At 39.0% G+C, this 10,000-nt stretch overlaps 2 protein-coding genes and 1 long non-coding RNA gene across 5 annotated transcripts in view; 2 read left to right on the top strand and 1 right to left on the bottom strand.

The window, feature by feature from the left end:
* LOC138046026 (protein NLRC3-like) overlaps positions 1-2,211 on the bottom strand; it is a 93,170-nt gene extending 90,959 nt beyond the window's left edge. The window contains exon 1 of one of the 2 annotated variants that reach the window (XM_068892719.1): positions 2,159-2,211. The gene's annotated coding sequence lies outside the window, so the exon portion shown is untranslated. The remainder of the gene's footprint in view (positions 1-2,158) is intronic. The other variant, XM_068892712.1, reaches the window with a different exon arrangement.
* Positions 2,212-4,488: 2,277 nt separating this feature from the next.
* LOC138053688 (uncharacterized) lies at positions 4,489-7,266 on the top strand. 2 transcript variants are annotated; one of them, XR_011133240.1, is made up of 4 exons: positions 4,515-4,585; positions 4,734-4,773; positions 6,139-6,290; positions 7,175-7,246. It is a non-coding gene; the product is annotated as an uncharacterized lncRNA (long non-coding RNA). The 2 variants fall into 2 exon arrangements; XR_011133241.1 differs by lacking the exon at positions 6,139-6,290 and having other exon boundaries at positions 4,489-4,585; positions 7,175-7,266.
* Positions 7,267-8,604: 1,338 nt separating this feature from the next.
* The window catches only part of LOC138045931 (uncharacterized), a 5,509-nt gene continuing 4,113 nt past the window's right edge, over positions 8,605-10,000 (top strand). The window contains exon 1 of the mRNA XM_068892569.1: positions 8,605-10,000. This exon is cut by the window's right edge and continues 4,113 nt beyond it. Within this exon, the coding sequence (XP_068748670.1) occupies positions 8,605-9,795 (1,191 nt within the window). The 3' untranslated portion in view covers positions 9,796-10,000.

The raw sequence follows: 10,000 nt of genomic DNA, 5'->3' as shown, positions 1-10,000 counted from the left end.
CAAAATTCTTACTAAGCCGCCCCTCCCTTCATTGGATAAATTTTCATCTCCCAGATTCTGGGAGACACGTGACCAGACCCTACCAGGGTCTCTCCTCGCTCGCCCCAGGCGTTAAGATGAGAGACCCTGGGAACGACGTTGGTGAGCGCGGTGGTGAGAGCACTGGCCGTCAGCCAATGTGGCCAGGGATCGATTCCTGGATTTGACGCACTATATGAGCTAAGTTTGTTGGTTCTCTACTCTGCTCTGAGTGGTTTTTCCCCGGGTACATCGGTTTTCCCCTCTCCTCAAAAACCAACATTTGATTTGAGTTTTTTTCTGATTTCAGTTGATTTGTATTAATTTCCCCCAATTAGTAGAGTGCTCGACTTAACCTTGAGACTTGAATAAAGGTATTCCTATTATTATTTGTTTTAAGTCATCAGGGTTACTTATTCTTTTCATATTGTGGTATATCAAAGCACATAAACTCATTGCAACACATTGTAGTCCTAAATTTTGTGCAAATAGAACAACATCCCCTTGACTATGTGGTGCTTTTATTGTTTTCGTGGGATCAACGGGCGAGCAAAACAGATTGAAATCAAGTACCATTTCATCCGGGAACGAGTGGAGAATGGAAATGTGGAGATGAGCTACTGTCGTACAGAAGAAATGGTTGCGGATATGCTCACTAAAGGCTTGGGTCGTGAACAGTTCAGGAAATTACGAAAGATGTGTGGTACGGATCAGATGCCGTCTTATTCCACCTATGAGTGCGAAGGATTTTTGAGGAAGAAACACTCGTGCTGAAACAGACACGCTTTACACGGAGTACTTTGTTATGACTGTCTGTACATAATAGACCTTATTCATAAATGGCGGTCAATTTATATGTCTTTTGTCGAAGTGCAAATTAGTCTACCAAGCCTCGATACCCTACAGTGAATTGAAAAGAATTCTTGCTCTAAAATGAGGCTTGGTAGGCTAATTTGCACGTGGACAAAAGAATTATAAATGTGACCGCCATTTATGAATAAGGTCTATGTTTCTAGAACATTCTATGACAGGGTAGGAACTGGATAAACAGGTTTTTATCTTCGCATTATATAAGCAGTTTGTACTAACGAGTTTGCGTTCTTTTGTCACTGATTGATCTGTAACAGAGTTCTCTTCATCTTTCGGTAAAAATTAAAGTTCAAGTTGCGTTGAAAGACTTGTGGTGCTCAAAGATGTTCGTCAAGCTGAATTTTAAGGACGTCAAAGGACGCCTATTGTTATCGCTATTGTTCTCTTGAAACAAAGGACCGTATACATAATGAGTATCTTGAATGAAATCTTGCCGCACGTTTCGTGCAATTAAATGTTAGACAGCTTTAGATTCTAGTACGAGGACGAGAACTAGTACGAGATTTGACTGCCGTTTTTAGCAAAAATATTTAGAAGATTTATAACCCGGACGATTAATCTTACTCTTTGTTAGCAGGATAGGTTGCTCAGTTGTTCTTAATGCTGGAAAAAATGTCAAAACTGCTACCGTGTTGTTGACTTGTTTTGACAAGACAACATTTATGCAAAATCTCGTACTAAAATGACGGCGGTGTCACGTTTTTCCCGCCAAAATGACCCTCGTTTGCGCGCGCTCAATGTTGTTCTATGATAAAATCTCGTACTCGTAGTCGTTCTCGTCCATGCGTTCAATACAACGTACATCATACAACTTTCATTGTTCAGTGTCAATTGACTTTAACTGGTCGAGATCGATTGATTCGAGAAGAAATGAAGACACGAAGAAACAAACAAGGAAATCTAAATTAAAATGATTACAAAGCACTTTTAGAGAAATCGCTAATGTCTAGAGTCTGAATGTCAATGGAAATATTGTTATACTTGTGTTAATACTACCAATTTCTCGTTATCGGTTCGTATGCCCACACTTAAGTAAATCACTCACGCATTAAACTAAAACATTGGATCCTCTTAAAGCAGATGCTGCCAAGCAATGTTAAAGAAGAAAACGAGATACGAAAGGAAATCAACCGGAAATTAATTGCAAAGCATTTTTAGAGAAATCGCTTACAAATCTAATAGTCTGGGTGCCAATAAGAAATTGTCATGCAAGTGTTGACACGACAAACCGTAATCATGGTACTTAAAACATTTAAAGTACAGCACTTACCCATTAAACTAAATGGAAAATTCCTCCACTCTAGGGGCTTCGTCACGCGTTCCTTCCCCACGGGCGTCTGCTGAAACGAGCCACACCCTCCTTTCCCTTTGTTAAGTAACTGTCATCTAGAAATCACGTGCGGGTTACACAGGAACCAATCGGCGCTGTGTAGATTGCTTCCCTGGGAGCATCAATGCGTCCACTTCTTCTTTGGATGAATCATGAAAGAGAGGAAACCTTTCTAAAATATTCCTCAGAAACATTAATTTTGTTTCCTTGATGGGGCATGCATTTGCACTCTCGCGAGTCAAAATGCGAGTGCTTAGCAAGGTCTCAAGTGTATTAAGGCTTGACCAGCCTAATTATTATGCATATTTCTATTTGAAGGGAAAGCATTTGTCCGGGGCCTTTGAAACTTGGCAGGCAGTTAGTTATCGGTATAGTTATAACTTTTCCAAAATGTTCCGTATCACATTCTTGTCACGTGACCCGAAATCGACTGTTATATTTTTTGCTCAAAAGTAGGGAACATTCAGCTACATTATATCAATCTTGTTTCTTGATTATTCGATGACCCCTTCTGAAGGCTTTGTCATGCCGCCTTTTAATTATGTCCACATGTTAAAAGCAATGAACATCCAAATATCTTAAAAGGTAAAAACGGAGTACCACATTAAAAGGCGGCATTCGGTAGGCACAGTTGTACTAAACGTGTTACCACCGTTTTCGTTGATACGCGACTTTCGAAAACAAAACACCCGCGGAAACGTTTCCTAAATTTCCGTCAATCAAGCATTAAGCTAGCTTCGAAATTCACTCGCGGCAAAAACAACATACCATAAATGGATGTGTTGTTTTTGTCGCGGGCGAAATTCGAAGCCACTTTAATCGCTCCGACGAAGGGCTAACGCTCGAAACGTCAGCTTTCCAAATCTTTCACGGTGGTTATTCGACCTTTATCAACTCGTTGATAAAATAAATTTCTGTTTCAATCTCCCACCGACGCAGCACCACAGTTTCTTTAGCAACTAAAATTCAGTTTAATGTATGTTTGACGGAAATTTTGGAAACGTTTCCGCGGATGTTTTGTTTTCGAAAGTCGCGTATCAACGAAAACGGTGGTAATGCCAAACGTTTTCAAAATTTTGAAGTATAAATGTTCCCTACTATTGAGTAAAGGATATAAACGTTATACGTCGTTTTAGGGTCATGTGACCAAAATGTGATGCAAATATTTTGGCAAATTAATAACAACACCGATAACAAACTTTCTGCTAAGTTTCATGGACATTGAAACAAATGCTTTCCTTCAAATACAAATATGCATAATAATTAGGTTGCTCAAGCCTTAATACACTTGAGGTTATGGTGTCGTTTCATGTAAAAGTGAAAAATATATAATACGAATACAAATATTTATGTATTGCGAGTGTATTTGAACTGCACGAGAACCGTTACCTTCAAGCGCAGTGAACGCAACTACGTAGGACAGAAGCGAAAAGAAAGCTCGAAAAAAATTCATTACAATTAAGCTTGAAAATTTCAGACTGCTTTAGGCGATGATCGTCTCTAAAAATTGATTTAATGTTTTTGTGTTGGGAACCGATCGTTCGCACTCAGTGTTTCTTCGATTTGATAAATAAAGCATACCTTAAATCTGTTCAACCGAAGGACCACAAGAGGGTTATTCAAACGAAACGACTTCACTTAAGCGGAAAGAAATAAATTAAATTATGATATATCAAATCCCAAGCAAACGCAACAATAGGTTTGAATCACATGGGGGCAAAATGTTTCAACCATACGAATTCTACCGTACTCGTTCTGTGAAGAGCCGCAAACATCTAAGCCAGAGCATGAAATTTATACGCTCCAGTATTTCTTTCATAAGAATTTAAGTCAGCGATTTTAAATGCCCAAACACACGAAGCCCATCTTCTTGCAGTCACTGTACCCAAAAGTTCTCAGGGTCTAAAGTACACTTCCAGAATCTGGAAATCCGTTGTGAAACCCGGCTTTGACTTTGACCAGACAAAGCGCGGCCCGGGCTATTGGCACTTAAAAAATGACCTTTTAAAAGGTCCTCTATTCCAAGCAGATGTAGAGAGATTTTGGGGTTGCTGGCAGAGCAAGTTTGATGACTTTGAAGATCCTCTGAAATGGTGGGACAGGGCTAAACACGAGTTCAAAGCTATTGCGATAAGGCGCACGAAGATCAGTCGCAAATTGCAGGGGTATGAACGACCTCATTTACATGTAAGATTAATTTCCATTGTTATTTTATCTGTATGCTGAGATTCTCGTGATGTTCTTCTACACTGAATTGAAATGAACAGAGTGAATTTAACAGTATTAACTTGTATTTTCATTCGCAGATTTCAGTTTCAACCAGTGTTTCGACTGTGTACAATGTGTTTGTTGTTAGCGTTTTCGGAGGTATAAGACTTCCTATTGTAGTTGTTTTAATGCTTTTTTTCGGTTATCTGTATTAGTCAAGTGCGTGATGATCTTTTACAGTTGAAGCGAATTGAGCCAACGAATTGTAGAAAATTGACAGCAGTGGGTATTTTTCTTATTCGTGTAGGCAGCCACGGGATCAACCAGGTGCTTTCCTCAAACACAAGGTAAAAATCAAGAAAAATTCGCACTTATTTTAATTTACTTTATTTCGTTAGAAAGACGATTTATTACTCTCGACAACTCCTGCGAAGAGATCCTTTTGTAAGAACCTGTTGGCAGATATTTGGCATAATTATACAAAACCCTGTTTAGTGAACTAAAATCAAGCAGGTTCTATAATTATGTGAGTAACAGTTAAATTGCAATAAACACTTTAACCAAGGAGTTTGACTTTGAGATCGCAAATATTTATTTTTCTGGCAATCAATACCTATATCTCCTACATAGAAATTAGGACCTTGTCAAGAACCTACTTTAAGCCTGCATCCAAGTATCCCTATTTTCCCTATGTTCGTATATGCAGGCTTTTACTATTGTTTTTTTTTTCTCTGACTAAGAAAACTTTGTTGGTTTTGGTCAGACTGTGGTTTTAATTGTGAAAATGCTTCTGATGATCAGCTGTTTTGTATTGGGTTGAGTGCTTAATTAAGACATACTATTGTTCTTACGATGTATGATTGTGTCAGCAATAACTGTTGTCATCAACACATACATTGACAAAACAATTATTGTTATTGTGACCAACAGCACTAATTCTTTTTTACTTGGCAGATTGTTTACTTTTCCTTTCAACAATCACAAATTATCTTTAGTCATACTTTGTCTCTGTACAAAGCCAACCTGAGTTAGGCTTGTGACGATGGGCATTCATTGTTTGTTCATTCTTACGACCCTCTCTCTTCCATCAGGTTGAGTTAGGCTTGTGACGATGGCCATTCTTTGTTTGTTCATTCTTACGACCCTCTCTCTTCCATCAGGTTGAGTTAGGCTTGTGACGATGGCCATTCATTGTTTGTTCATTCTTACAACCATCTCTCTTCCATCAGGTTGAGTTAAGCTTGTGACGATGGCCATTCATTGTTTGTTCATTCTTACAACCCTCTCTCTTCCATCAGGTTGAGTTAGGCTTGTGACGATGGCCATTCATTGTTTGTTCATTCTTACGACCGTCTCTCTTCCATCAGGTTGAGTTAGGCTTGTGACGATGGCCATTCATTGTTTGTTCATTCTTACGACCCTCTCTCTTCCATCAGCTTGAGTTAGGCTTGTGACGATGGCCATTCATTGTTTGTTCATTCTTACGACCGTCTCTCTTCCATCAGGTTGAGTTAGGCTTGTGACGATGGCCATTCATTGTTTGTTCATTCTTACGACCCTCTCTCTTCCATCAGCTTGAGTTAGGCTTGTGACGATGGCCATTCATTGTTTGTTCATTCTTACGACCCTCTCTCTTCCATCAGCTTGAGTTAGGCTTGTGACGATGGCCATTCATTGTTTGTTCATTCTTACTACCCTCTCTCTTCCATCAGGTTCAGTTAGGGCATTCATGGTTTGCACTGAGAACTTTGTTTCCTTTGTGGCCCTCTATTCAGTTGTCTATTAAGTTTCAATTTTCCTTTAATGTGAATGGCTGCACATCCGTGTCATTGGGAGGAAGACGCTCAACAGTTGTTCAGTCATGGTAACATTTTAAATTTTATTAAAATAATTTATGGCATGGAGAAAGTCCATTCAATTTGGCCAGTTTAAGTGCTAGACCTATATGGCCTGCAGAAATTTTACTGATCTTGTTATCCATCCAGCTCAATGTGACTGTCATATTTGGCGAGTCAAGGGAATTTTTTTTCAATTTTTCAGTTGATCTGGAAAGATATATAGCTAAATATGTTGACTGCTCTGCACCATGATGACAAATAGATCTTATTACCTCAAGCTGTTTTTTTTTTTTTGCCAGTCCGCAAAGACATTCATGATAAATAAATATGTTTCAACTTAAGCGTAAGGTTTCTGCATCTAAGAATTACAGGGGCTCGAGTCTACTTTTTACAAATACTAACAATCACAGGTTGCCTACATAATGTGTTTGACCCTTGGTATTATTGAATTTAGAAGCAATGTATGAGAATAGCAAAAAGTTCCATATTATTGTACAATTCTGGGATAAACATTTGCATATAAGATGAGAATAAACTAACCTTCATCCGAAATGTTCTGCTGTGTCGTTATTATGGCTGCTTGTGGGAAATTTAGCGATTTCAAGGACGTGTGTTGCTCTGGTAAAAATTGCTACAATTTGCCATTTTCAGCCATAATAACAACAGCACATCATTTCAGATAGTTTATCCTCATCTTGTGTAAATATTTATTGCAGAATAGTACAATAATAATTATGGAACTTTTTGCTATTCTCATACATTGCTTCTAAATTCACCCTTTGTGTGGGTCCCCTGTGATAACAATGATTAGTGAGTCCATAGCTAGATCTGAAAACTCAATCAGCATTACTGCTGGCTCTACCCAATTAATATTGGTCTCTAATTTATTTCCTTTTCAATTATTTTTCAGGCTACCATGGAAATAGCAAGGAATAGGACATTAGCAATTGTGTAACTGAAGAGATGAATAAAAATGTAAAATGAAGAGCTATTTCAAGGTTCCAGTCGTTCTGCCTTATTGTAGACAATACAGGTTTATCCTAGCAAGTATTTTATTGCTTTTGTGTACAATGGTGCTAGGTATTATGAATTCTGTGCTCGCTTTCCAGGGTGACAAAAGGCTCCTAAAATTCAAACTGCTCGAGACAGCAATACATGTAGAGTATCATACTAACACAAGAACTACAGCTGTGTGTTTCACATTATCGTTCCATTATCATTATCAATATAAGTATTGTTATTGTTATCAACATCATCATTATTATTAGTAGTAGTAGTAGTATTATTCCTTTCATTTACATATATATATATATATATATTAATATATTAATTAATTAATTAATTAATTTAATTCCTGGCTGGGAAATAAATTTGATCAGCTGGCTGGGAAACCAACCAATTTTATCTAGCTGGCTGGGAAATTTCTTGTGTGTCTTGCTGGGAAAAAGGAACAGATAATTTTTTCCCAGTAACACTGAAAAACACCTGAAAATGCCTTAATAACATTTATTTTCATTAACTGGGGTATAATAATACATTTTACAACAAATTGGTCGTTGAGTGCCCCTGTAAAAAGCTAGTTTACTCCGCTGAAGTGTGTGGTGAAGAAGCACAAGACGGGTTTCTAAACGATGCAATTCCAAGATTGCCTGATGATGCGCGCGATTTGTGTGAGGGAGAGCTTACTGAAGAACAGCTCCGAAAAGCTGTTCTGTCGATGGAAAACAACAAGTCACCTGGAATAGACGGGTTGGCGTCCAACTTTTAATAGCGGAGCTCCGCGCGCCCGCGGAGCACCATAGCTAAGAAAATATGGTAACCCATCGATGTGAGAAAATTTGGTTTTATAGCCATGACGTCATGAACGTCCGTACGTCCGCCCCTTCATGTATGCCAATGTAACCAGTACAGGTAACCATATCACGGGCTCAAGTTTAGAGCTCATCCAGGAGGCAATACTCCATTTGACACTATAACTAGTTTCCAGCGTACATCTTTCATATTGGGTACGGAGCCCGCAAAGGGCCATGACAAATTATAATTATTGGCGAGTTATGTGACGAGTTATGCGACGAGTTATGCGACGAGCTACGTGAAATATATAGCCAGTTATTTGACGAATTATGTGACGAGTTATTTGACGAGTTATGCGACGAGTTATGTAACGAATTATGCGACGAGTTATGTGACGAGTTATATGACGAGTTATTTGACGAGTTATACGACGAGTTATATGACGATTTATGTGACGAGTTATATGACTAGTTATTTGACGAGTTATGCGACGAGTTATGGGACGAGTTATATGACGAGTGGAGTATAGTGATCGACGGGGCACAGATGGTGGCGCGTTTGGACTTGAACGTTCGTGATGAATTAATTGAGCAATACTTCAAAGTTAGATACAACCATGCAGAAATACTTTCATGTCTTCTCTTACTGCATGATCAGGAACTTAGTTTGCGACAGCTAAAAAGAATACTAGCCCGTAGAAGCCTTAAAAGACGGCAAAACGTTTCCGACCTGAGAACCGTTATTGTTGCCATTGAACAAGAGCAACGAGGAAGTGGAAGTGATATTGGATATAGATCTGTTTGGCAAAGATTGGTCACGGATCACGGCCTTGTGGTTTCTAAAGAGACGGCACGACACGCTCTCAGGATCATAGATCCCGATGGCGTAGATAGGCGCTTGAGGCATCGACTCCAAAGGCGTCAGTATAAGGGAAGAGGGCCAAATTTTCTTTGGCACATAGACGGGGATGATCAACTCAAACCTTTTGGATTTTCCATCCACGGATGTATAGATGGCTATAGTAGGCGAATAATGTGGCTCGAGGTTGGAATGTCTAACAATGACCCGACAGTTGTTGCAGGTTATTTTGTCAAATGTATAAGTGAGGTAGGGGGCACTGCCCGTATTGTACGAGCGGACTGTGGTACAGAAAACAGCCATGTTGCTGCCATTCAACGTTTCCTTCGAAACAATTCAGATGACTCGTTTGGGGCAGAGAAGAGTTTTATTTACGGTCGTTCAGTATCCAATCAAAGGATAGAATCTTGGTGGTCCCAGCTGCGAAGGGTTTGTACTGATTGGTGGATACAGCATTTCAAAGAGCTTCAAGAAAGTGGCTGTTATTGTGATTCTAATGTGGTATATGTGGATTTTTTGAGATTTTGCTACATGGACATCTTAAGGGATGAACTGTACAGATCTGCAAGGCTTTGGAACAATCATAGAATTAGACCGTCTGCTAACCACGAGTCACCTGGAGGACGTCCAGATCTTCTCTTTTCACTTCCAGAGGTATCAGGTACAAGGGACTTTATGATTGAGTTGGACGAGGTCGACATCACTGTAAGTCAGCAACTTGTGTGTGACAGTAATAGCGAGCAACTACTTAACTGCACACCAGAATTTTCAGATCTTGCCAACATTATCATGCATGAAAAGCACTGGCTCATGCCAAAATCACCTGATGTAGCAAAGGAAATGTATGGTGCTTTGATGGATCACATTGAAAATCTGTAAACAGTCTGTATGCTTTCAAATGCCTAGAGCCTCGTATTGATATTTCGACAGGACAACTGTTTAGCATGTAGCAAAAGTGGTTTATTGCCATTTTCTCTGACAGAATATGAACTGTAACAACAATTTCAATACATTAAACAATATAGTATAAGCGGCCCTTAAGCAACACCTTACTTCATTTGTTAACAATCAACACTATTTGTCA

The sequence above is a fragment of the Montipora capricornis genome, chromosome 1, assembly GCF_036669925.1.
Source record: "Montipora capricornis isolate CH-2021 chromosome 1, ASM3666992v2, whole genome shotgun sequence".
NCBI lineage: Eukaryota > Metazoa > Cnidaria > Anthozoa > Scleractinia > Acroporidae > Montipora > Montipora capricornis.
Note: the sequence above shows the minus strand (reverse complement) of the source record. Positions and strands in the feature narration are given on the sequence as shown.